The 26,420-nt window shown below is 38.7% G+C and overlaps 2 protein-coding genes across 3 annotated transcripts in view; both read right to left on the bottom strand.

Annotated features, from left to right (window-relative positions):
• The window catches only part of LOC147222918 (uncharacterized), a 28,769-nt gene extending 7,071 nt beyond the window's left edge, over positions 1–21,698 (bottom strand). The window contains exons 1-9 of the mRNA XM_086167604.1: positions 21,581–21,698; positions 18,984–19,277; positions 17,566–17,897; positions 16,538–17,028; positions 10,307–10,356; positions 10,172–10,233; positions 7,910–7,995; positions 1,723–1,893; positions 344–508 (exon numbers count right to left, since the gene is read on the bottom strand). Coding sequence (XP_086023730.1) covers positions 344–508; positions 1,723–1,893; positions 7,910–7,995; positions 10,172–10,233; positions 10,307–10,356; positions 16,538–17,028; positions 17,566–17,897; positions 18,984–19,277; positions 21,581–21,683 — 1,754 coding nt within the window. The 5' untranslated portion in view covers positions 21,684–21,698. The remainder of the gene's footprint in view (positions 1–343; positions 509–1,722; positions 1,894–7,909; positions 7,996–10,171; positions 10,234–10,306; positions 10,357–16,537; positions 17,029–17,565; positions 17,898–18,983; positions 19,278–21,580) is intronic.
• A 982-nt stretch (positions 21,699–22,680) lies between these two features.
• The window catches only part of ppp2r5a (protein phosphatase 2, regulatory subunit B', alpha isoform), a 32,556-nt gene continuing 28,816 nt past the window's right edge, over positions 22,681–26,420 (bottom strand). For both annotated transcript variants that reach the window (XM_086167015.1, XM_086167014.1), the window contains 2 exons: positions 25,833–25,934; positions 22,681–25,163 (listed from right to left, as the gene is read on the bottom strand). In XM_086167015.1, the coding sequence (XP_086023141.1) occupies positions 24,908–25,163; positions 25,833–25,934 (358 nt within the window). In that variant the 3' untranslated portion in view covers positions 22,681–24,907. The remainder of the gene's footprint in view (positions 25,164–25,832; positions 25,935–26,420) is intronic.

Raw genomic sequence — 26,420 nt, 5'->3', positions numbered from 1 at the left:
TACATATTGTTTCTCCGCCACTTTTCCAGCGATGCAATGGCCAGATAATGACAAACTTTACTAGTGCGGATCAGTTTTGCAACCAACTACTTCTCTTTTCTGTTTCATGCAGCGTGCCTTGTGATGGAGCAAAGAGAACTTTCTCAATACCACTTCCCATTTTTGACGTAATGTCACATATCCTCTGAGCCTTACTTCAACGGCAAAACCTTGTTAAAAAGCATTCATGTTTTAAACAATAAGCTGGTACATTTTACTTTTATTGTCAAAAACTCTCCCGAGCATGAAACTGGCATCATTTGCGGTTGTTTCAGTGTGAGTCATCTGCTGGATGTTTGCTCACCGAAAACACACTAAACAGAAAGGGACAGCCCAGGCCAAGATGAGGGTCACCCTGAGGTCAATGTCACCCACTGGTCCTTCTTCATCCTCCTGCTCATCCTCAAAACTATGAAGCCAAATATCTCTAAGGCTCACCCTGTGTTTTAGATGGTAGCTGGATGTTGACCTGTGGAAAACATAAAGACACATTTTTTTCTCTTTTTGTGTTCATTACTGGAAGAAAATGCCTCTCTGACTTCATCAAAGTAACACAAATCTGGAACATGGCAATTCTTAGTACCATTAAACACACTAAGATATCAACTCTTGTGTGAAGAATGAAGATGGTGAGAAGAAACAAATGACTGTTTCTTCTATTTTTTTCTAAAATCACATTTTAGTCAGCTGTGCGGACAGAAAAGTATTGTAACAGTGGGTGTGTTGTGGTACCAGTAATGAATGACTCAACTCCATCTCTACTGTGGCAAAGATGCACAATACATGACAAACATTATTTGTTATTATAAGCATGTAGTGTGGTTATTACATTAGTACGCCTGGATAGGAAAGCACCTGCAGTATTTTCGTTATTAATTCATACTTTCAAGGAAAAGCAATTCATTTTCTTAAAAGCTGTCTTGTCATGATTATGTTTCACAACCGCCCATTAGTTCAGTAAAATATGTGCAATGCATGATATACATTATTACTACATCAATGTATAACTAATTGATATAATAGATTGTTTGTAATTATTATAGCTCTTAACTTTGCACTCACGAGAAAATGTAATGAACTTGTAAAAGGGTAAAAATGCAGTCCATTCAGAATTGTTTCAGATATTAACATCAAACAGTAATATTGTGTTATGTAATTTCTTTCATGTCACAAACAAATAAGCTGATCTTAGAGTAGAATCCATTTTTAATTTGGCAACAAATTGTACATATTTAAATGACCGCACAGGGCTGTGGTCACTGTGCCTTGTCCTGCTTCTATTCACTGGACTAGTTTACGTGAAAACAAATTGAAGATCAGTCAGTTTGTACTGTTATAAATTTTTGGGTGTGTATACAGTTGAGTTTCCCTCTTCCACCCCCCCCCAAGAGGGAACCCCCCGCCTTGCCCATGTGTGAATTCCCTATCAAAACAATTAACCACTAACGGCCTCTGTGTGTGTGTGTGTGCGTGGGTGTGTGAGTGTGTGGATTCCCCAAACATCCAGGAGATATCTAAAAATACACACTGTGCTTCAGTTCCTCTTTCACCAGATGTAGAGCAGCACTATAGCACATTTATTTGATTGAGTTACAGTTCCAGGAATGCGTCTCTTAATTTGCTTTTTGTTGCTATCCTATTGGTTGCCAGCCATCAATGTGAACTTTAATCTCCCCGTCTTACTTGAGCTTGGCGAAGACAATAACATCACTGAAAAGGAAAAGATGTCTCTCCCTGGTCTTCGTCCCCTCCGTGACTTGGACGCGCTCGTCCAGCAGCAATTCACCGTTCTCTCCGGTGAGGCCGTGGACGAAGGGACTCTGCTCCACGGACACCCAGCACGATGTCTTCTCCCTGAGGGAAACACACAGAAATATTATTTTGTGGATTAAATTTTAGACAGAACAAATTTTCTTTGTATCTCCCATGTACAGGGCTTTTCTGAGACACAGCATGTGTTTTAAAATACTTTTTTTACCAATATTTTGAAATACGCTGCTGAACAAAAACACTTAGACTTATACAATTTTGAAAGTATTTTGATTCAAGACACTGATGTAATTTTTCATTTGATATGCTGCTTCACAGCCACATGGTGACACCAGCTGTTTCCCATCCATTTTCTGAATAATATGCAATATCGTTGTCAAATTTTCTTATTCAAGCAGAAGACAGATATTTCAATTGGTATTCATAATGCAGCTTTGCAGTGCTGTCAGACAGTCTTCTCATTATCAAAAAATGTGTGACCCCCAGTCTCATCAGAGAAAAATCATTCCAGGGAATTTGTTCTTAATCATAGCATAATGGGAAGAAGGCCTTATAACACACTTGTATGTGACACATTGAAGAATAGACAAGAGGCCCTTAAATTAGTGTTTGGGCACCCCTATGGAGAATTTATTTGAAAAAATTACATAGATCTTGATCATTTTTGTTGTGACAACATACTATTCTTTTATTTTTTTATTTATGTACAAAAATGATCTTCATTTCTGAATATTATTCCAGCAATTATTTAAAAAAGTACACTGATCACAATTTTTTTCACTCCAAATTAAATTTTCAGATAAATAAAAATGAACTAAAGTTTGCACAGAATTGTCTAAAACAGAAATAAATTATCTTAAATTGTAGAATAAATCCCCTGAATTGAAAATAATCAACATTTTATCTCAAGAATGACATTACAATCACAAAGACATGAAAAAATGGTTATCATTACCAAACCGTCTGTCTAATGGCCCAAGCAAAAACTTGTAATCTGTGTTATTAAAAATAACAAGTAGTAACCTGAAATAAGCAAGACATGCCAATTTTACTGTAGGTGGCATGAGCTCTAGACACATTTTTACTGATTACCTTCATTGGGATCCTTTAACAGTGTCAAAGAACAAATAAACACAATGTTTCTATTAGTTTAATCAGTTAAATATGATATTGCAAATGAAATACCTTGAGAAATTCAACTGAATTTCTTTCTAAACTTCTTGTTTTATATTAAAAGAAAAATAAATCCAGCTCTAATAAAAATGTTAAACCAGCCCAAAGCAATATGATCCCACAACAAATATCACGGGGAGCAGGAAATAATGTTGTAATGTCAGATCTGTATGTGAAGGCATCACCCTAGTAGATCAATAACATATTAACATATCTCTATTTTGTTAGAGGCATCACATATCAGCATGGAGGCTCTAACTTGACCTGTGTCATCTTATAGGTACAATGTTCACAGGGAAGTGAATTTTTTTTTCATTAAACTCTTAATGAAACTGGCTGTAGAAGGTCATTGTGTATATAAATGTGTGATACATCTTTCCACAAACATTGTTACAGCTGAGAAAACAGAAACGGGTGGCGCCCTGCAACTCAGTTTGTAAGGTGCTGTGCGTGCTTGATTTGAAAGGGAAATGTGCATTTTCAGAGATTTTTACTTAAGAAAATGTACAAATAAATATAGGAATCATACAGAAAAAACATTTATCGCAGATCAACAAATTAATATGAATGTTTATTTCATGTTTCCGGGTGTTTTTTTTTTTTTTTTTCATGATGACAGGTGAGGCTCTGCCTAATCTGCCTCCCCTGACTGAAGGTCACTGGTTTCCTCTGTTCACATTTCAGCAGCCAGACTAAATTCTCTTGAAGAGGAAAAGACAGAGGGGCTTAGTTGGCTCTCGCTCGCATTATTGAACAGATAATCTCTTTCCTCGCCCGACTTTTTCACAGACTTAAAGCTCCACTGGTTGTGTATTTCTGTAATAAAAATGCGAGGACCACATGTCCCGCGGATAATGGTACTTATTTTGCTGCAGTCCTGTGGTGTGAACAGGAAGGTTGTTATTGAAAGTTGTTATTTTAGAGCATACAAAACTGATGGGTGTTGCTCCTCCCTGCAGTTGGTTACAGGTATTGAAATTTTTTGTACAGAGGTATTTTCCCTAATGTTGGGTTATGAATAATACAACTCACGTTATATCACTGTGGTAGAATTGTGAACTAATACTGTTCAAAAGCGTACAAACAACTTAGAAAAACACATAAACACAAGATCATGTTTACATTGAACATTTTTGACCAAAAGATTTGTTTTAATTATGCAAATTATGCAAATTTAATCTAAACCTACCTAATCCATTTATGAGCTAATGATCAAACTGCCTAAAACCAACAGCTGGGTATTAATATAGTTGGTAACAACTGAATATTAATCAACATTTATCATTATAAAAAACAATGTGCTATCATATACTTTAAACCTAGGTGCGATTTATTTTCATGATGAACTCAATATAAACAACCACACTATGTATCACTTATTAACTTTTCACAGAGTTTTCTGGCAGTGGCTCCATAAAACCAGATACTGTGTCACCGAGCCATGATGCTCCCCCCCACGTGGAAATTTACACTGTATGTGTGTGTGAGTGGTTGCGAGAGAGAGAGTGAGACTGTGTGGGAGAGTTGTTGGGGGGCTCTGAGGGGGTGACTTGTAGGATAGGTTTGACGTTTCTCTGTCGTCTTCTGCTTTAAAGGACTTGCCAGTTTGACTAAAGCCCCACCGATATGTTAAGGGGGTGCAAATGTCACATGTGGAGGAGCCTTTCTCACGCTTTAATAATGTGGTGAGCAGCCACTGATGGAAACTGTGGGTTTTATCCTGTGATGCAGCAGAGGAATAAAAAAAAAAACATAAGTAAATCTTTGATGATGAACTTTTGTACGTCAGATTTACCCCGGAGGTTCTGCGCTGTACTTCCATGAAACAAATCGGGTTTTGTGATGACTTAAAACACCTGAATACTTGAAACATCAAGCAGCCAATTCCATCAACTGAGCGTCACTAGACTGTAGAAAGGTCATTTTGTGAAAATGTAAAATTGAAGCTGCAGCCCAGATTGAAGGAGCACTGAAGTAACTAACAAGACTGTCGATAGATAGATAGATAGATAGATAGATAGATAGATAGATAGATAGATAGATAGATAGATAGATAGATAGATAGATAGATAGATAGATAGATAGATAGATAGATAGATAGATAGATAGATAGATAGATAGATAGATAGATAGATAGATAGATAAATTAAAACCTCATATGTAGTTGTTTTATGGTGAAGGGGCTTGATAAGCAATTCATCAGTTAATGGTCAGCTTTTTTTAAAAAAAAGCACACTGGGATTTTATAAGTAAAGTGAAAAATCTAAAAGTGGGAAAGCAGCTGGCTTTGACAATACATGGGCAAAACCTCTCAACGGAGGAGAAATAGTATTGATGCTTTCAAAAGTATTTGTAACAATGTGTGGAAAAGAAAGATTGGTCATTCCAGTGGGAAAAAATCCTGAATCATAGTCATACCAAGACCTAAAGGACAACAACAACCACAGAAGTATGAGCCTGAAAAACCTTAATACAGAACGTGGAGCTATGTTGTGCGGCTACCCCTTAACAAACACAATAGGAGGTCTTCTTTGTTTCAAATTATTCTAGTACCTAACATGAAAATATGGCAATACAGAGCTGACTAACAATGAGGATTTTAAATTGATTAAAAAAACAGGATGAGTACATCAACACTGAGATTTTATCAGATACACTTGACTGTGGCATAGGGACTGTCAAAACTGGTGGTCAAATATAATTTAAGATTTGCAGATGACATTGGTCTATTAAGCTTTGTGGTGAAAATTAGTGTGAAATCATCCAAAAAAAGGCCAACCTCACCAATGACATCAAAAAATGAAACAATGTTACGACAATCAAATTCCTTGGATCGACACTAAACAAAGACATCAGGTGATGAAGCGAAAACTAGCAAACTAGACAAGCAATAGCAATAAACCGACTTGCAAAACTGAATCAGCTGTGCGCCACAGGAGAAACATCCACTGCAAGAAAGGTGAAACTACCAAGGTCGTGAATAATTGCTCCTTTGCACGGCTTGCGAGACTTGTAGTGAACAGCTGAGGAGAAGAATAAATTCAACGTCTCAAAAGAATACTTAAGAATAACATTGGAACTACCAAACACCAAAGCATCGGCTGGAATACAGCAATAAGATGGAGAATAAGAGCCTCTCTGATCAAAGAGCGGATGAGACGTACAGGAATGAGTGTTGATTCTTGCATGAGAGAAGCTCAGGACCGACATCAATGGAGCGGCATTGTTTTGTCATCAGAGCGCCCCGATGGTCTCAGGCCCATAGGCTTGTGGGAGTGACCCAACCTGACCTGACCCGGCCCGGCTAATGTCGTCATACGTGTGTTTGTCCTTCTCTTGTTGCGCAGAATTATACCGAAACTGACGTTTTAGTTCTTTCTTTTGAAGGTGGGTGGGCCGGAAGAGAGGAGTATGTTTTCATTTTCGATTCCCCTCACTTTCCGGTGTTAAGTGAGACTTGTCTCTTCTTTCAATTGCTGAGTTAATAAGAGGACTTGGCTCACAATGAATGCAGCTTCAAGTTGCAGCCAGAAAATTCTGTTTACATTTAGCACAAGTTGCGCAATATTCAAACAGTATGTAATGACTGTCTACTAAATGTAGTTTGTAGATGAAGAAAGGGGAGGAAAATGGTATCGCACATGAAACCAACATGAATGAAGCAGCCTTGTGATACCTGAAACAGGCTCCCAGCAGCTGATCTCTTAGGAACAGCAGTTCCTTCACCTCCAGTTGTTTTTTATTCACCTACGGAGAATGACCATGATTCTATCTTATATAAGTGTGTGTTCCACAAAAATATGTGAAGATCTGCTTTTAGCAAGTGCTGTAATATTTTTGGGACCAAACAGTATTGTGCTGAGAGTTATCACCTGCCAAACCCCTAGAGATGTCAAGAAATCAGGTCCACGGGTGCAAAGTCAAGGTCGATTCATGTTATGGTTGGAAATATCAGCTTGAATAACCTGCCGCTGACCAGGAAGGCAGCAAGCCCAGTGACTCAGTTGGCGAGAAAGAATGGAGGACATCCTGGAACTGATTTTTGCCTTCCAGCAAAAAAGACAAGAAAACGGTGAAAGATTGAGCTCTGCTAACTGTCATTGCCTTTGCTATACGATCACCACAACCACCACAATAGCACATTGTGGAGACACCATAACAAAAGCCTCATCAAATCAGCAGGCAATTATTTCTTCTTGTAAGTCACTTTGGATGAAAGTGTCTGCCAAATGACTGTAAAGTCATGTAGTGCAATGTAATGGATTTATCTCCAAATGTCAGAACCAATTGTGACTTTCAACAAAAACATGTAAAATTGTTTTTTTTTTCATCATTGATTGAAAAAGCAAAGCACATTTAATTGTCACCCTAATTTCAATCTAGCAGGTTGCACAATACTTTTACTTCGACCTATAAATGTTTCTTTACCAATTTATAATGGAATCAATTTGAATTAATGGCCTGATAAAAACACCGCTATCAATTTTGACATATATTTCAGTAGTGTACATCAAGATTATCAATGCCTGTAGGTATGTCTATTCACCCATCCATCCATCTGCTGCCGCTTATCCAGCGCTCAGGGTCGCAGGGGGATGCTGGAGCCAAACCCAGGTGTCATCTGGCAAGCGGCGGGATACACCCTGGACTGGTCGCCATGTGAACGTTGTCTGTATATGTGGTCAATCGCAGATGACCACATATACAGACAACATTCACTCACTCACTCATTTTGGGCAATTTTCCCAATTTTCCCAGCTGCGGGATGAAACCCAGGAGAACGCGCAAACTCCACACAGAAATGTCCAGGGTCCTTCGTGCTGTGAGACCGAAGCGCTAACTGCTGTGAATGAATACTGGACCAAGATTAACTTTAGAAAATATGGACCAATGGAATTTAGGACATTTTTTTTTCTTAAGTACTCACCTAATTGGTGACCATGGTATTCCCAGCGCCTTCCCAAAGACAAGTGATGGGGCGGAGCGTCGCCTCTGAGCCAGGTTTCTGAGGTGCTGGAGGAAAGCAAATGATTTAACTAAACAACAGGTGTTTATATCTCAGTTATAACCACAGTTATGACGTTTTTCTTTTTTTACTTCTTTTTCTTTTATTTCTTTTTATTTATCTTGCCCTTCATTTCAGAAGCTGTGCTACAGTCATTTCGCAACCATAAAGTTCTTACTTATGATACCAATTCCATTAGAAATTACTTTTGTTTACGACAAACTTCTGAAAGTGAAATTTATTGTTTTTATATACTGGTATATATAAAAGATGAACCACACAATCCAAGGATTACTGGCACCAGATAAATATGATACCAGATAAATATGATACCAGTGCATCTTCTGCTCCAAATTTCCGCTCACATGCTAATATAATTCAAATCCTTTTCACAATTCTGGAGATTCTTTTGAATATTTGCACATATTGTACAGACATATATTCTTAATTAACATACAGGCTAATCTTAAAGTGCACTTACATATGCCAAGAAATGTGACAAAAAGTGAATACTGAACAATTGTGTTTCTGTCGCACAATCCAAACATTCATGTGTATTTATTTCCACTTCAATAATGACTAAGGCACCAAACTGATTTGATATATTGTAGAGTTACTACGACTACAATTTTTTTTAGATTCATTTATCATCCCCTCCAGACAGAAAATCCCTCAAGACTGTGTGGCAAAGGAGAACAAACAGATCTTCGATTATGTCACTCTTGTGGCATAAATGCTGGGTGATCTGCAAACTGGGATAAAGCAGAAGAAATTTAATAGAAATTTGATAGAAATTTAAACAGGAATAAATCAGGTACGACTGTAACAATTATCTACCTATTTTCTCCTTGCTGGAAGTTGAATATGATACAGCCAGACACAGATTGTTGCATTGATGGGTAAAGTTCTAGTGGTTCCATAAATTTTCTTTACTTACAGATTTACATTTGCCCAGGTCTGAATACTGATGCTCAGTTAGTCACAGATAGATAGAGATATTCGCATATATAAGAACTTGAGCCTGGATAAAACCAAGCTTTTTACTTTTTTTTTTTTTACTTTATTTTTACATGGGTTGAACATAGACAGGCCAACCACCAAGTGGGCTTAGCTCCTCCATGTTTTGATAACTGTCTCTGTATGCGCGGCATAATAAATGCTTTTCTGCTGCTTTATTGCTGCAGGATCACTTGAACATGACTGTTAGGCCATTAGAAAAAGATTGCCTCGCTAAAGTGCCTCCCATCCCACCTTACATATTGGAAACTAAATTTCAGCCTATATACCCATTTATCCAACAATTTGCATATATTAAGCACCACAGGATATCCATTTAAATATCCCCTTGATAGGCACAGCTCAGTATTAACGCCTGAAATATGTAAGACAGGAAACCTATCAAGTGCCAGTGCTATGCTGTGCTATATATTTTCCTGATTGAAAATGTTGACATGGGGCATCCAGGTTAAGAGCTTTATGCCGTATTTACCGATGAAATCCAATACAAAGAGCGTGTCTCCATACCAAGAGTGTCTAAAGTGGAGCATGAACCATGAAACTAGCGTCGGTCACATGTGATATATATGACCTGATGTCACTTGTATTAGTTCCTATTTCCGGCCAGACCCTCCACTCAAGCACAACACAAGAGGGATGTGGTACTCTTATTCTAGATATGTTAATCCCAGTAACTCTGACACAAAACAAATTTCAGATCTAGGTTCATCAAACCAAACGCATTTACCAAGGTTGGAATTAAGAGGGTCATTAATGATACGGTTTTAACACACGTATGTACACTGTCCGACTGCAATGCTCTATCAATACCCCTTTTTCTTGCCAAGTGCAATGTAGCACTGAGAAACCTCTGCAGACAGAGCTGATGGGACTTTTCAGAGAGGCAACAGATTGTGTGACACCTCTCCATCACACTGGAAAAAAGGCGGAAAATCACATTATCCATCTCCTCATAATGAACTCTGTCTTCGACTACATGATGAATAGGTATTTCTCTTAACCACGCCCTGTCTCACACAATTCCCTATAATTACTAAACGCAGGTTTTTCCAATGGTGTTTTCAGATTCATTGCTCTTAATAGGATGTTGTAGATTCAGTAGTGCTCAGTGACATTTACCAGTTGAATCTGTTAACCTATGCAAGAGGGTGGAGGATCAATACTCACAGGACGCAGAGAGGCTGCAGCATCATCGTAGCTTCCTCTCCTCATCGCTGTGATTCCACGCTCTGGATTGTCCATCCCGATGTCTCAGAGCGAGATCTCAACCGCCCGATGTGCTCTTGAGAAGTCAGCTGGTACTTTGTTGGTCGTCAATTGAAGCAATTTGTCGACCAACATTTAGGGCACTGCTGCAAATAAAAAAGAGGAGGAGTTGCAGAGAGATGCCGTCTATTCTCCAGAAAAGCCTCTACTAAGTGGTACTAATGAGGGTCTGAACAATTGAGACCCAGCTGGTACACAAAGGGGGGGGCGGGGGCGCTGAGACACCCCCTCTTCTAATTCTATGCAAAAACAGTTATCCATTCCACCTCCATCATCCCTCTGTTTCATAATGAGATCACTGTGTGTCCCATCGGGCCCCGATGCCTCGTCCTCATTTCCAGGCTAACAAGGGTGAGATGCCGTGCCAGCCGTGCCCATGAGGCCCAGGGTCTCGCCGACATTCCCTTTCCTCACGTAGATAGACAGTATATGAACAAGTTGATGTATTTTTTGAGTGCAGCTCCTTAAACCCATGCTGTGTTTTGCTATTAGATATATAGAACTGTCATTCAAATGTTGCATGCGATAATATGATGATATGCTGATAGATAATCACCTCTTAGTGAACTACACATAATTTGGAAAGGAATCACATAGACTATATTATTTTTATTATTATTAATAATATTATTGATATTATTTTTTAAATTCTTAAATGTGGATTTTTGAACATTATTTTTATTTCTTTACTTTTTTATTTCGATTTTGTTTGATGTTAAATGATTTTCGAAATTCTTCATGCCAAAATCTAATAATAACCGTTTGTCTTTCAGCCTGGGTCAGATCCCTGTGGCCTCGCACCGCTCCAGCAAATTGCCAGGCTTAGTTCCAGGAATATTGTGTGAAAATGTCAACTTGCACCTTTAAACAGATATAACAAGTTTGAAGTGCTTGGAGTAAATGGACAGAAATAGAATTTTGCCTTTTAAAATGTTTATGGTTAGTTTGAAACCAACCACCTGATTGAAAATCAGTGTATAATCAGTGAATAAATAGGACCATAATCTCTTCAAATCTGAATGAACAACATAACAAATGCCATTTCGACCATTCCCCCATCTGTGTCAAAGGTATTAATAGTGCTATTTGTGAAGGGAGTAAATGTCTCTTGCTGAGCTGTTTTTTCCAGGACATTTTAAAGACAGGCTTTCCTGCACAAGATCATTCAGAACCTTTGGTATTAAAATCCACAGGGCGATCGTACGTTACTAAATTCTGCAGAGTGTCGGAGATAATGTTGTTAGAAGTATATTCCCCTCCTTCCATCTTGTGTAGAAAGCTCATATGATTTCGGATGTGCTTTATAACACAAATGTGCGTTTGTCCTTTTGTTAATACGCATTAAGGATTGTTGTCAAATGTTGAAATACTAAATAAAATACACATTAAAATTAGTATTGTTTGAATAGAAATTTAAGGATGACTGTCTTGGATCAACTACTTCTTTGATGACATTATTAAATGATAAATGTTCATAGATGTCTTCGTGGAATGACTGTCAGGCAATGAAATGCCAGCTTATCATTATCTACTGGGACACTCTATACACTCTTTTTACATTTGATCTTATACCAAGGTCCGTCTTTGAAATGTAACATTGTGCTTAGTGTAGTTATAAGATCAGGATCAAGAATCATGATTTTTAATTGTCATTGTGCAGACATGGTGACATTTTGCAATGAGAGCTCCTGGCTCAGAGTATGCATAGGATAAAAATAAAAATAGATAGACGGACAACTTACAGTATATACAGAGTGTGCAGTTATATACATATTGCGAATGGCATGAAGGGTGATATATCTTTGGAACCGAACATTCTTGGTTCGATTCCCGGCTCCTCCTAGTGTTTTGAAGTGTTGCTGAGCAAGACATTGAACCCATGACTGCTCTCCAGCTGGTTCATCCATGGCGGGTTAATTGCAGAGAACGGAATTCCCCACAAGGGGTTAATAATGGACAAATTATACCTTTTGATAAAGTGCAGTTTAGTGCAAGGTATTGTCTCTGCAGGGGTCTGAGGATGGAGTGGTTGTCAGCAGGCCATTGTATTTGTGTGTGGCTGAACAGGTAGGGGCCAGGTGTGAGTGTGAGGCCTCTGCTAGGGGATGGGATGTGGTAGCTTGCAAGGGGGGGGGGATTAGGTAGAAGCTGTTTTTCAGTTGAGATGTATTTATTGTCCTGTACTGCTTTCCTGATGGGAACGGCATGAACAGGCTGTTTCCCGGGTGGGAGGGATACATTGCAATGCTCTTGGCCTTCTTCTGCACCCAGGGATGGTAGATAGAGCCCAGATCCGGGAAAATGTATCCTGTTATGCCCTGCGCTGTTTTCACCACCACCCAGCCAGGTCCTTTTTGTCTCGTGCCGTGCAGCCACCAAACCACACTGTAGTGCTACGACAGAGAATGCTTTCTATTGTAGATTTATAGAACTTAATGAGCAGGTGAGAGGAGAAGATTCTTCCTCAGTTGCTGGGATATCGAGATTGTTAGTGGCCCAGGTCAGGTCGGATGAGATGTGGATGCCCAGGAACCTGAACACGCTCCACTGTATCCCCATCTATGTGGAGAGGAGCGTGTGCTGTTCTTCTGGACCTCAGGTAATCCACAACCATCTCCCTGGTCTTGCTTGTGTTTAGGATGAGGTTATTATTTGAGCCCCACTGAGTTCAATGCTGGACCTCTTCTCTGTAGCGGGTTTCATTATTTATCTGATACGAGACCCAAACTTGGGTACCGACTTTTTTTTAGTAATGCAAATACAACAAAGCCTCTTCTTTCTTAGTAATTCCATATTAAGAGGCCTGATCCATTTAGGAATAAAACCATGTGTCAATAATATTTTGAAGGCACACTTGTCAGTTAAGACAAAAGAAAAAAAAAGTTTTTCACTCTAAATGTACGTTTAATGTTGTTCCTCTCTTTTTTTTACCAAGGAAAATTTAATTTCTTGTCACAATCATTGATTGAATGCCACAGGAATACAAATGAAATGATTCTTGTACGAGCCCCGCAGTAAATGCCACCTCAAAATTGTCCTCAGAAACAATTTCTCTGCTGCCACCGTGTCACATTTTCCCCAATTTTTGCATTATCTTTTTTTTTTTTATCTACTAACAATTTTTTTGAGCCTTGAAGAGTTTTCATGTCCTTTTATAAAGTGCTCCAACATGTGTTTCAGATTACATTCATTTGTTTTTTCCTTTACTTGGGACTAACAGATGAATTTCATTTGCCATTTCAGTTCCATTGCATTGTCCTGTAATACATCATCACCTCATAGGTAGGTGTGTGTGCGGCACAGTAGCAGTGGTTTGATTCTGACAGAGAGCCTTTCTGTGTTGAGCTGGCATGTTATAACATGAGTTTGCATGGGTTTCCCAGGTTTCCTCCCACAGTTAAAAACATGCAGCAGATTGGAGACCCATAATTGCCCAGTTTGGAAAATGAAACAGTCAATGGTTATTTATTTAGGTAGTTCATAAGTGTGATGATAATGACTCATCTTATGGCTGTAATTGTAATATGATGATCATTATCTGTTTTAAATTTGACCCCCTGAATTTTCATTTGTCCTGAAATTAACATATAATATAAATTGTATTCTGTAAAATCACTTCAGCTTTTGACAAAAGTCATCACTTTTTTTTTTTTTTTGCTGTCTTTCAATCAAATGCAAACATTTCCATTTCCAAGGATCGCCAAGCTCCTCCTGCAGCGGCAGGATAAAAATTAGCCTCTGAAACATTTTTTTTCCATCAACAGTCTGTAAGTGGTTTCAAAATGACAGCCAATCCTGAAGTTGGTCAGACTGAAGATGTCGTTAAGGCTGTCAAAGATGTATCCACTCCTTTAGTCCCAGAGAACTTGAATAAACCAGAGACAATGCTTTTCGGCAGAGCTTTAAGTTCTCTGAGACCACAGCATAATTTTCCTCATCAAAGTTAATTTCTGCTCAAATAGAGCTATTCACTGGCCTATGATTGTCCTGTAAAAAATACCAGGTTTTTGCATATTTAACTCAATGAAAAAATGGCTTAAATTCCACAAGTAACAGGTATTTCAATCTTTTCTTTCACTGGAGAAAATATGTAAGCTATGCTGTTGAAGGATAAAGTTAAACCAAGGCTGTAAATCTTGAGGTAGTAGTTAAGTTAAAAAAATGTATTAGCCCAATAATCAGGGAGCAAAGTGTTGCTTGGTTCAAGCTTTAATGCAAACCAGCCAAAATTCTGGCCAAAAATTATTCAGCTGCAAGAAATTGTATACCTTTGAAGAAATTTGACACATTGAAATAAAAAGAATAAAACACCTGCTTACTTATGTATGTGTATCATTAGAGAAGGACAGGACAATATAATTTGTTCATGTGCGTTTATTAAACTTTCAATACATTTTGACAACAGGGCAATTCAAAGGGTCTGAAAACATCACTATAAGGTGCACAGCTGTTAAGACACACAGATACACTGGAGCAAGATATATGAAAAAGTATTTCTACAGGCATATGCGGCGGCCCAGTATATCCATATCACATCATATCCATATCAATGTTTATTTTGATACACTGGCGTTCGGCTACATGTAGGTGCTGATTAATTATTTCCTCTAAAGTACCAACCATGGACAGCAGAGTGTCCTGGTTAGGATGATTCTTTGATATTTGATCACACTCTTGACTGAGTGTACTGTATGGATTCTCCCAGAGCTCAAAATTTCTCTGAGTTTTTGGATGAATTATACAGCACTATGATATCTGTAGGACTATCTTTGTTAATGACTATCCTTGGATTAACATGTTAAGAATGGTAATTTCTGTTTCAGAGCATTTTATGTTGCATTTCTGCTCATGATGCTTTTTGCTGACAATTAAAATGTTGACATTGAAAGGATTGGCTCTGCAACAGATTACTGTAGAGCATGTGTGTCAAAACACTTGCATATGTCAAGCTGGAACTGGATTTGTTAGAGTGACAAGACAATGAGGGGAGAGAAAATGTCATGAAGCACTGTCAATGTCAAATGTCTCAGCTATGAATACTCTCTTCATTCTAATAGAACTCAAGAGCTAAAAACATTTTTAATTGCCATTTTTGGGATACAAATCACCAGGACATTACTTTAACAGACCAATACGAAGCAAATTAGAAAATCAGCATCCCATTCTTTTGAAATTGCATTACTAAAGTGTGTTATCAGTCATAGCTAACAACTTGATAACGTGATTGTTATCCACAGCCAGCACAACAAAAACAAAATCAATCCCCTGTAATTACTAAAACTCTAAGACATAGGAGCACCCGAAAAATGAATAGTGGCCTGTATAACATGGATTGAAGAAGTAGAAATAAAATTGTTAATGATTCTCATTTGTGAGGGAATTATCGGCCTCTTTATCTGCACGGCTGTCAAATAACAAGAAATTAAACCGTGGTCTGAATTAAAATGAGACTTCCTTACATGGTTAGAGATAACAAATCATCAAATAGCCACAATAGACAGATGAATGGTCTGTCTTGCATACAATTCAAGCTTCTTTCAGTATAATTGTGGTAGAAAAGTCATCCCTGGGCTGCTTAGTCAGTATTACCAGCAAAATGTAATACATACTGTAAGTACAGAAATTATGCAAACATAGAGGTAAGCCATATTAAGTGATATATTTGAAGGATCAGTATTCACAGTGAAAACAGAAAGCACTGCTCCCGCTTCGCAGAAATCATCGCTACATTGAGCTCATTCGAGTGAGTAATATCGCTTGCTTGTTAAAGAGAAAATACAGTGAAAAATTCACAATTAGTAATTATGAGCAATAATGAGCAGTGTTTTGTACCAAAATCAAACACCTTCTTTGTCAAATGTGCAGAAAGTGTCAAGAGAGCCCTAACAGATTAGCTTAATGGGTTTCTACTAACCATAAAATTAAACATGACATTTGCAGCTTTATTCTTGTTGTTTGCATGTTCGTTGTTTTTTTTTTTTTTTGTGTAAACACCATACAATGTGACTACCTGCTTGTTTTTTCTTAATGCAATGTCCATGGTAAAATAGATTACCACTATAAAATCTCTCACTGCTAAATGAAAACCATCCTGCCACTCTTGCTCATTATATATTTTTGCTACATTTGCTAAAGTATCCATGTATTCAAGATTGTCATTTGTTGCAATAAGCGGTGACACCCATCGGCTCTGCATTGTTCACTCCTCTCCTGAACGTGCACTCCATCCATCCAGTGTGATGGCGTGAAAGTCATATAGAGTCTGGCATGGAGTTTTTGATGGGGTTGTTTTCTAAGGCCATTTTGGCATTCTTTGGCGTTGAGCCCCAGCAGGTGTACACCTGTCTGCCGTGGGCACAGGTACCGCTGTTGTGAGCATCCTTGCCTCGGGTTTTACTTTTGCTGTTTGTGTTGTCATGAGACAGTCCAAAGGTCTTTTGCACAATTCGTCTTTCCTGGAGCTGAATGTGGATGGGATACGGAACCTGGTGGTCTGTGGGGATGTGAACACCCACTTGATTCCCTCTTAGCTTTTGATAAAAATAGAGAAGCAAACGTCGCAGTTCCCGTTGGAAAGTCTTGTTGAAGTAGAAGTAAATGAAAGGATTGTAGATGTGAGAGCTTTTGGCAAAGAGAGCTGGGAAGACAAAGCCCTCGGGAGCCATGTACCCGTTCTCTTTGTGAAAAATAAAGAGGAAGGATACGATAGCGTATGGTGCCCAGGCAAGGACAAAACCCAAACTAATGCAGAAAAACATCTGGAGGAGAAAGAAGACATGACACGATGTCACACATCACACATGTCTCTACAGATTCTGCGTCCGGCGCCCAAACCTGTAACCCATGCGGTTTTGGCGAAAAAGTTTTGGAAGGTGATACAGGTCCGAGCAGTTCCTTACAAACTATGTCTGAATGGAAGGAGGTCAGACAAACACAAAGTGCCGTTTCCATCATAGCTGGGAAGGAATTGATTACCTTTGAAATGAAATGAAAGTTTGTGCCAAAATCTCAAGCCAAAAGTGCATTTTACAGCTCTATGCTTGACTACGACAACTACATAAAAGTTCTTACTTGAGATATTTTATTCCATCCTATATGATTTTGTTAAAGCGGATTTTAATTGACTATGTTTATCCTGTTTCCTCCAGGAGGGCCGGTCCATCTGCCTGATTCCATGTAAACGCAGCTTCGACATTCGACAAGAAAAATCTACAGATTAAATCTAAAGATTCCTTTGCCCCCCCGTTGGACCGGAAATTCAGGACACAAGACATTTCTGTTAACAGTAAACTCACCATGGAGAGACGTCTTTCAGTACGCCGCAGGTTGTTGTTGATGCCTCTTGCAGCCAGAGAGTAAGAGAAGCGGGAAACCTTGTAGAGAATCTGACACTGGGAAATGATGATAAACAGGACAGGGACCAGAGTGAAGCAGGCGAAAGAACAGATGACATAGAAGGCATCCTTTGCTGAGGTATGGTATCCCCTCCAGGCGATGGTGCAGGACAAACCATAGGGCTCGGGGACGTACTCGCCCCAGCCAAACAGAGGGAAGCTGGACCACACAGTGGCTACCAGCCAGATGCTGCAGCATACTACTCGGATATTGGCTCCTTCCAGCCACACGGCTACAGGGAAGAAGAAGAAAACAAGGAGAAGAAGTCAGTTGGTGTTTATTTAGTGATGAAAGATTATATTAGATCATTTTTTTCAGATATGTACATTACCTATCAAAACTAACGCTTTGGATGTGAGGATAGTAAAGATTCATATAGAGACAAGAAATGACAAGAACTAAACAAAGGTCTAAGGCTTCTCAGGAAAGCTTAATCAAGCAACATCTTTTCTCTTGAATCTGCCTGAATGATGAAGAAAGCAGGAAAAAAACACAGAAAAACTAACAGAATTTACTGAACCATTTATCTGAAATGACACACAGCCAGGTTTTACAGCTGGGGGGGAAAATTCACTTGTTCTCGCAGCAGAAATATGCCATAACTGGCCTAGACTGAAACCCTGAGTCTGGTGTTGAAAGGATTCACCTGTGACTGTGAACACCAGCCAGCGATGACTCTCTCAGCTTGTTAGGGCACAGTTAATGAAATCTTTATAACTTGTGTCTCTGGCCAGTCTTAAGCAGAAACCCACTTTATACAAATATTTCATGCAAACCACATTCAGATGAAATGAAGCACAAATTGTCATTGTTTTGAATCCACATAACTACACTGCAAATTTTAATGTAACAATAGGCCACCATCCATTTGTCAATTAAGGAATTGGGCAGCATGGCATTGGTGTGGTTAGTGCTTCCACATAACAGCAAGGTTTTGTTGGATTCTGACAGGGGCGCCTTTCTGTGTGGAGGTTGCATGCGCTCCCCGTTTTTGGGTGGGTTTCATCCGGGTCCTTCTGTTTCCTCCACACAATCCAAAAACATGCAGTAGGTTAATTGAAGACTCTAAATTACCCCAATGTGTGAATCAGAGTGTGAACGGTTTACGTCTCTATCTATGGCCCTGTGATCAACTAGCGACTGGCTCAGGGTGAACCCCCTTTCCTTCACAGTGACAGCTGGGATAGAATCCTACCCTCTGTGATCCCAAGTGTTGAATGAATGGATGGATGAATGAATGAATGAATGAGCATTTTAAGACATTCATCTATCCACTCTCTTTATTCTCTCCTCTCCCGCAACACATCTAAAAACCCACCATAAACCAGGCGGTAGCAGGTCTTCAGGTAGCGGATGATGCTAATGGCTGCTATGGTGAACATGCCGCACAGTCCAAAGATGTAGCAGCCCAGGCCGTAGTATACACAGGTGATGTTTTCTCCCAGCCATGCATGGTGGAGGGATGACAGGATGGAGAGTGGGTAGAAGCAGATGCAGCAAAGGAAGTCAACCATGGCTAAGTTGACGCACAGCAGCTCAGAGCCAACCATCTTCTTCCTCCTGCGATAGCAGATCACCAGAACCAGCCCATTGCCCAGAACAGACAGCAAAACTACAGAGAGAATAAAGGACATTGATTACTGTCATTGATAAGCACAACAATTATTGACTGATAACTTGGGTTGGTAGGAACTGTCAGGCAAAACATTGATTTAATTTGAAAACAGGTGAAATGAATGCAAGTATTTCACCCTTATGACACACGGGCACACAAATAAACATAAAAACACACAGCTGGACACACGCACGCACGCACGCACGCACGCACGCACACACGCACACACACACACACACACACACACACACACACACACACACACACACACACACACACACACACACACACACATACACACATACACACCTGTGTCTCTGCAGTTGGAGACCAATGTGACAAGCATACAACCAAAATTCTTGTGCAGTTGCTAGATAACAGGATAAAATCATTTGTTATATATGTTTACTTGAAATGTTTGAAATTGAAGACAACATCCACCATCCTATCCTGATTTAGACATACAACATGTATGAATGACACAGTTGTTAAGATAGAATACAGTTTGCTCAGAACATGACCGGAGCTGTAACTGCAATAATTGCAGTGAAGGGTGTTGATCATTTAACATCGCACAAACATCACAAGGTCATGCAAAAATGCCCAGTCACACATAAAAGCTTACAGATCAATTTATTGTCATTTAAATATGGAAAAGTAAATGTAAATATAGTAAAATAGAAGCATCTGCGTCTGCAGTTAAAGGAATTTAAGACGACAGGTGATGTTCTAGTGACAGTGTTCCTAAGTAACATCCATCTAGCAAAAAACAAAAATATGTTAATGGTTGTCTTGAAAGAGCATTGCAGATGGGGGTCAAGGCTCCTCCCTCACATTTACCTAAAACCCCACAGTCAGATCAACATTAATCATTGGGATTGCAGACACATCCTCCTCAAACTTAATCCAGTAACTATGACAATTTAAATGACTCATACCATGAGCTCCACCCCCCCAGACAACTCAAACCACCATCTCTTTGTAGATCTCTATGGAACACAAATACAGTAACCACAAGAAAAAAAAACTCCACAATGGAACATACTGTATATGTAAAAAACATAACCATCATTTATTCAATTTCAAAGATTTGAATGTTTCCTAATGTTTACGTTTTTGTTAACAGTCAGCCCAACAAGTGATGGCATTACATTACATTTACATTACAGTCATTTGGCAGACGCTTTTATCCAAAGCAACTAACAAAAAGTACAATTCAGACAAAAAGTGCAATTCAGGCCAACGCAAACAAGGGTGGAATTCACTTGCATCCTGGTGAGGGACTTACAGTAGACTAAACTCAAAAACTACAAAAAATATAACTAAAACCAGAGAGAAGAAATTACCAAAAACAAAACAAATGTATAAATAAGTCAATTTGTAATGAGCAACTTTTCCTGTGCATCGTAATATTCACAGTATATATATATTCTCATGCCATCAACAACTTACATTGCAGAAAATGATTCTTGAATGCATGCATGAATGATGTATTTGGTACATTGTTCATGTAAAATAAATAACATAACTTGCAAGTGCATTTAAAGGACCCACAAATGCATGTGATGTCAAAGGGTAAAATCATAAATAGATGCAACAATACACTTTGCAATTTAAGTATCAAATACATCAATACACAATGAAAATGTGCTGTAAAATATCCAACATTTATAGTCAATAAGATTTTCATGATCGAAATATCCGCTCAATATTGTTTACATAGAAAGGTGGGGATTAGAAAATTACATATTTCTTCATTTTATAGCCATCCTACTCTGATTGTTTTCAGAAAGGCTGTTCATCAAACACTACACCACTTTTAAAGCCAAATCACATACATTTATCTTGACCATACTTCGGAAATGACTCAAAATAGTGACAGCACGTGTACACACCTGTGAGAGGAGGATGTCCGAATGATAAGATCTTGAATTGTACCTGGTTTAAATGTTGTGCAAACTTTAGAGTGAGATTTGATTTCTCTGCTGTCTCTCCGCCGAAAGCTGCTCTGTCTGAGGATCCGAGGACGGATCTTGCTCTGCCTCGAACAACCGGATTCTAACATTTTTAATTCGAATTATCCGGCTTTACAAGAAGAATCGAACTGATTATAATTTAAAAAAAAAAAGAAAAACAATTAAAAAGAAATTAAAAAAAAAAAACAATTAAAAAGAAATTTAAAAAAAAAAAAAACAAGAAAAAAAATCTTTTTTTTTTTTTTGGAATGTTTGTTTTTAAGTTAACGTGGGACAGACGGTGCATTTACTGTGCGTATGGAACCGGAGAAGTCGTGCACGTACCGACAGCGAGGATGGCGAGTCCCACACATATGTCAGCGGCCGGGGTCAGTTTGGAGGTGAATGGCGAGCTGGTCCGGTTCTCTGCCGTGGACTTCAGAGGCATTGGTTGTACCAATTGCTGCTGCTAGGTTGGGGAATAAAATACAAAACAAAAAAGGTGAAAACCTCTCTCTCAGTGGAAAGGCGTTCACTGATTTTTATACCGTCGAATGGGTCGCCATGGTAACGCTGTGTGGTTACGAGTACATCTACGGGATGACCAGCAGAGAGCCCAGAAGAACTTCAGCCCAGCATCTTCGACAGCACCCCCACCCACTCACCCCTAAAGTGAAGGTGAAAAAGGGAAATAAATGGAATAAAATGAAGTCCAGCTGCACATTCTATCAGAGGATGCTTACCCATGTGAGTTTGTTTTGATTGCATTCCTGTCTTTCCTTCCTCCCCTTGCAACTTTGGCTCAGACTAAAACAAACTGCCACAAAAGTAAAAATGATAATTAAATAGAACATGTAAAAAGCAGAGTGTCCAAAGAAGTTGTATCCATCCATCCAGCCAGCCCGAGGTGACAGGAGAAGATGATGCAGCTTTTTTAGCATCAGTCCACACCTGCAGAGCATTCCTTTTTATTTCACTTCGCAATCCATTCCTTTCTTGTTATTTCCTCTTCAGTCACTCACCTCAGCAACAGACTTACAATAACACCCGGGAAAGCCAAATTACTTGGGAGGAAACATTTACAGTCATGGTCAGTCCTCTTTGTATTGACCACCATTTCACCGGTCTACGTTAAATCAGTTAACTCATTAATAATTCATATTATCATTCCCTGATCTGGAATAAAATTAAGTTATGAGTTAATACGGCATAACTCAAATTCATTAGCTCTATTCAACATAATAAAAACATGATTTGGGTTACAGTGATCCAACTAGGGTGCGAGCACAGGGCCTTTCAGTTTTAAAGTCACATGCCAGACGGCGGGTTTGACTGGACTGACTTAAAAGCAGCTCTGCAACAGGACAGCATCTCTTGGCGACATCTGTTGGCTAGAATGATGTACTGGAATTGAGTGCACTGACAATACAAGAGAAGAGTCGTGCTTTGAGAAAGATAAAATAGACTTTATTTCACGGTGAAACCCGAGTAAGATCTGCTATTACAAAAACAGGTTCCCCAAATGTGTAAAGTCACAGACGAAGGAATGCAGTACTGACAGAAAGGCATCAGAGACACTGGACTTGAAATAAGAAGTGGAACAGGGAGGGCAGCCACTCAGGTTTAGAGGGAACACCATTCTATTTCCAAACTACAACACTGCAGGAGGTGATCCTATCTTGAACTATCAGCTCCCAACATGTCTGTTGAGCTATCAGCCATCCAGGGTTATTTTTAGAGTAAACTTTTTCCCAGTGGTGCCGGTCACACCAGCAGCCACTTTTGTGTCCAAAAGCTGATATTTTTGTTGAAATCTTCTTGTCATGGCAACTGGACTTGAATTTCATCACCTGAAGCCATTTCCGAGAGGCTTCTTCGGCTATATTCCGAAAAGGTCATTAGAACCGAAAAAGCCTCTCGGATGAGGGGTTAAACTTCAAGTGAAGAAATTCAAGTTCAGTTGCCACGACAAGATTTCAACAAAAATATCAGCTTTTGGACACAAAAGTGGCTGTTGGTGTGATCAGCATGACTGGGAAAAACTTTAATCTAAAAATAACCCCTTGGGATTTTAATTTTTAGAACCCAAATAAGTGTATAGTTTTTGCATCAAGAGAACATTTCCTGTTCCAAAGCTGTTACCACAGAGACAGACCACAGAAAAAGTAAAAGTTAATAAAATCTTAAAAGGAAATTTATTCTCCCGCCTTGCTTGACTTAATAAATTCCTTCTGTGCCACTTTACCCAGAAAAAAATATCTATCTCCCATCTCTTTACTTTTCACCTTAAAAATCTGACATCTTAACATTAAATAGATGAAAACATAATAAGTTCCCTTTAAATTGAGTGGCATATCCCTGTAAGTAACCTCAAAACTAACACATACATATATGCACTCAACAAATGTACAATACAGCCAAGCATCCCATCTTAAGCAGAATTAAGCAACATAAAAAAATATTTTTCCTGTAAAGGGAGGAAAAAATCCAAACCAAAAAACAAAAAAAACAAGAGCATCGTGGGTTTCTGATGTCATTATTATTATGAATTTGTTTGTTTGTTTGTTTATCTACAGCTAATTCTTTGTTGAGTTTGATGTCCAGATGACTCATCAGATTCCTAGTATAGGCAAAATGACTGGAAACGTGGAAAAATCTCATGTGGCAGTCATTAAAAATAACAACAAAAGAACAAAAAGAAGACATGAAGATCATCATAATTCTAGGAATCAAATATTTTTTTTGCATGTTCCCTTAATACATTTGCAGTTTTATGGGGGTTGGGGCTGCTGCAGACATATCTTACTTAATTGTAATCCATGATTACACTTTTATGTTAGGATGAAAGAAACAAGCTAAATTAATTATGCCTGCTGGTTGGTAAATGCTAATCTTTATGCAAAGCAAAGGTAACCAGCTATAGGAGGTAGCATCATATTTAATATACAGACATGACAAAGGTATAAACCTTTTTTTTTGAGCAAGATGAAAATTAACATTCCTCAAATCACTAAACTGTTACTTTCATTCCAGTCTGACTAAAAATAGCTTGTTGCTTGAAAGCTCTTTCTCAGTGTTTAAGTGTGAATCACTTTATAAATGCAATGTATTACCCCACTGCCTTTTTTCAGATAAAAAAAATATTTGACCGACATCTGAAACACACACTAATCACAATTATTACAATGAAACCATGTATGACTATATCTTATTCCATTATCTCGAAACAACACGTTAGGAAGAGTCTGATCCTGTCTGCCTTACTAGCTCCCAAAGGCTACAGTCCCTTCTTCCTTTATGATTTGCACACGAGGGTTGGCAGCAACATTAACAAGCACACTAAAAAATAGACATCTTTGATTAGCTATTCGGCTTGACTAAGTGCAGCACAGTCAGAAACACTGAATTCAAGTCATTATTTTCTCCATGTGTCATACATAGAAAAAAAAAATCAGACAAATCAATTACATGTTGCAGCCACACTTTGACATCCAAAAATAGTCTTATATCCATTTTCTGCCATAAAAATGCTGGCATTCAAAGTTTAAGATTTTATTATACTTCTGAGGTGTAATTTGTGTTTTTCCACTTTTGTGAATCCTCTCCTGGCGGTTGTCTAACTGTCGTCACGTTGTCTAACTGTTATAGAATCAAAAAGCGTGACATCCATTGTCATTTGGCACACAGGGTGCTCTCACTGGCTGCCTCGGCGATGGCAGGCTCTGCATCATCTTTTTCGACAAAAGCAGCTTCAGCAGCCTGGTCCTGGTTGTCATTATTATTATTATTACTATTGTTGCTGTTGTTGTTATTGTTGTGGACGGTCTGTAACATGTGGCTATTGTTCTGTACCAGTGTGATGTTGCCCAGCCTCAGCTGGTCCAGCTTCTGCCACAGCTCATCACGCTCCTGCTCCCTCTTCTTCTCTCTGGACAACACAATTGATGAACCATGAACAAATTGAACAAATTGAACAAATGAGCAGTATTTCTATTTTGTTTATATATGTTTATTCTTTTGGGTTTAGATATTTCATTAGAAATGTTTAATCTTTTTAAAATATGGGTAAATATATATAAAGATAAAGATAACGTATTGGTCTTTCATATAGAAATAAACATGTCACATTCTATGCTTCCACACACGCTTCTTTAACTCATCGCAGCTTTGAAGATGTCTCAGTTTTTCACAGTGATGTGTTCTACTTCAAATAACAATGCCTGTTTTACAAAAGCCTATAGCATGAAGGTAGGCTGCAGCAGAAGGGATAGACCACACACACACACACACACACACACACACACACACACACACACACACACACACACACACACACACACACACACACACACACACACACACACACACACACACACACACACACACACACACCAAAAAATTCTCAATTATTATCTGGATCAAAAATTGGATATATATAACCAAGCAATATTTCTACAGCCTCAATAGGCAGTTGCCATGGTCATTAGCATATTTATCACTGGGACATGAACAATTAGCATATTTATAAGCTTATACAAAATTAACGCTTGTATGTTTTGAGATCACTAATGTAGCAGAGACAGTGAGCAATACATACCGCTGCCGATCAACTTTATAGGAGGACGTCAACTCATCAAATAGTGTGCAGTTCATTTCCATCAGTGTCTTCAGCACATTGTAGACCAACGCTACAATCGTCCTAAACATTTAACAGTTAGCACACACACACACACACGCATACACGCATACACATACGCACGCACGCACGCACGCACGCACGCACGCACGCACGCACGCACGCACACACACACACACACACACACACACACACACACACACACACACACACACAAAGTTGATTATATGCAAAAGTTAATGATGATACAGTAAAATTTAGCTTCTCTATAAATTTTCCAATTATATTTTAAGAACATCCCAAACTTAAATCATTTAACCTTCATAGAGAAGAAAAAATAAAAAATTAAAAAAAATCGCAATGAGAAAATGTGTACATCATCTGTAAGGTTACTGTGCACACTTTTTCTTAGACTTCTGTTTTTTTGGCTATCTATGGCAGTGCTTCAAAATTATTTTCGCTTACGCCCCCCTAGGAAGAAGAAAACATTTCACACACCCTCCTCCGCAACAACAAATAGTGTCATTTGTCTATAAAATTGCTATATGT

The sequence above is a fragment of the Fistularia commersonii genome, chromosome 20 (genome assembly GCF_037954325.1).
Source record: "Fistularia commersonii isolate RoL2024-O1a breed Wild chromosome 20, RoL_Fcom_v1.0, whole genome shotgun sequence".
In the NCBI taxonomy this organism is placed as follows: Eukaryota; Metazoa; Chordata; class Actinopteri; order Syngnathiformes; family Fistulariidae; genus Fistularia; species Fistularia commersonii.
Note: the sequence above shows the minus strand (reverse complement) of the source record. Positions and strands in the feature narration are given on the sequence as shown.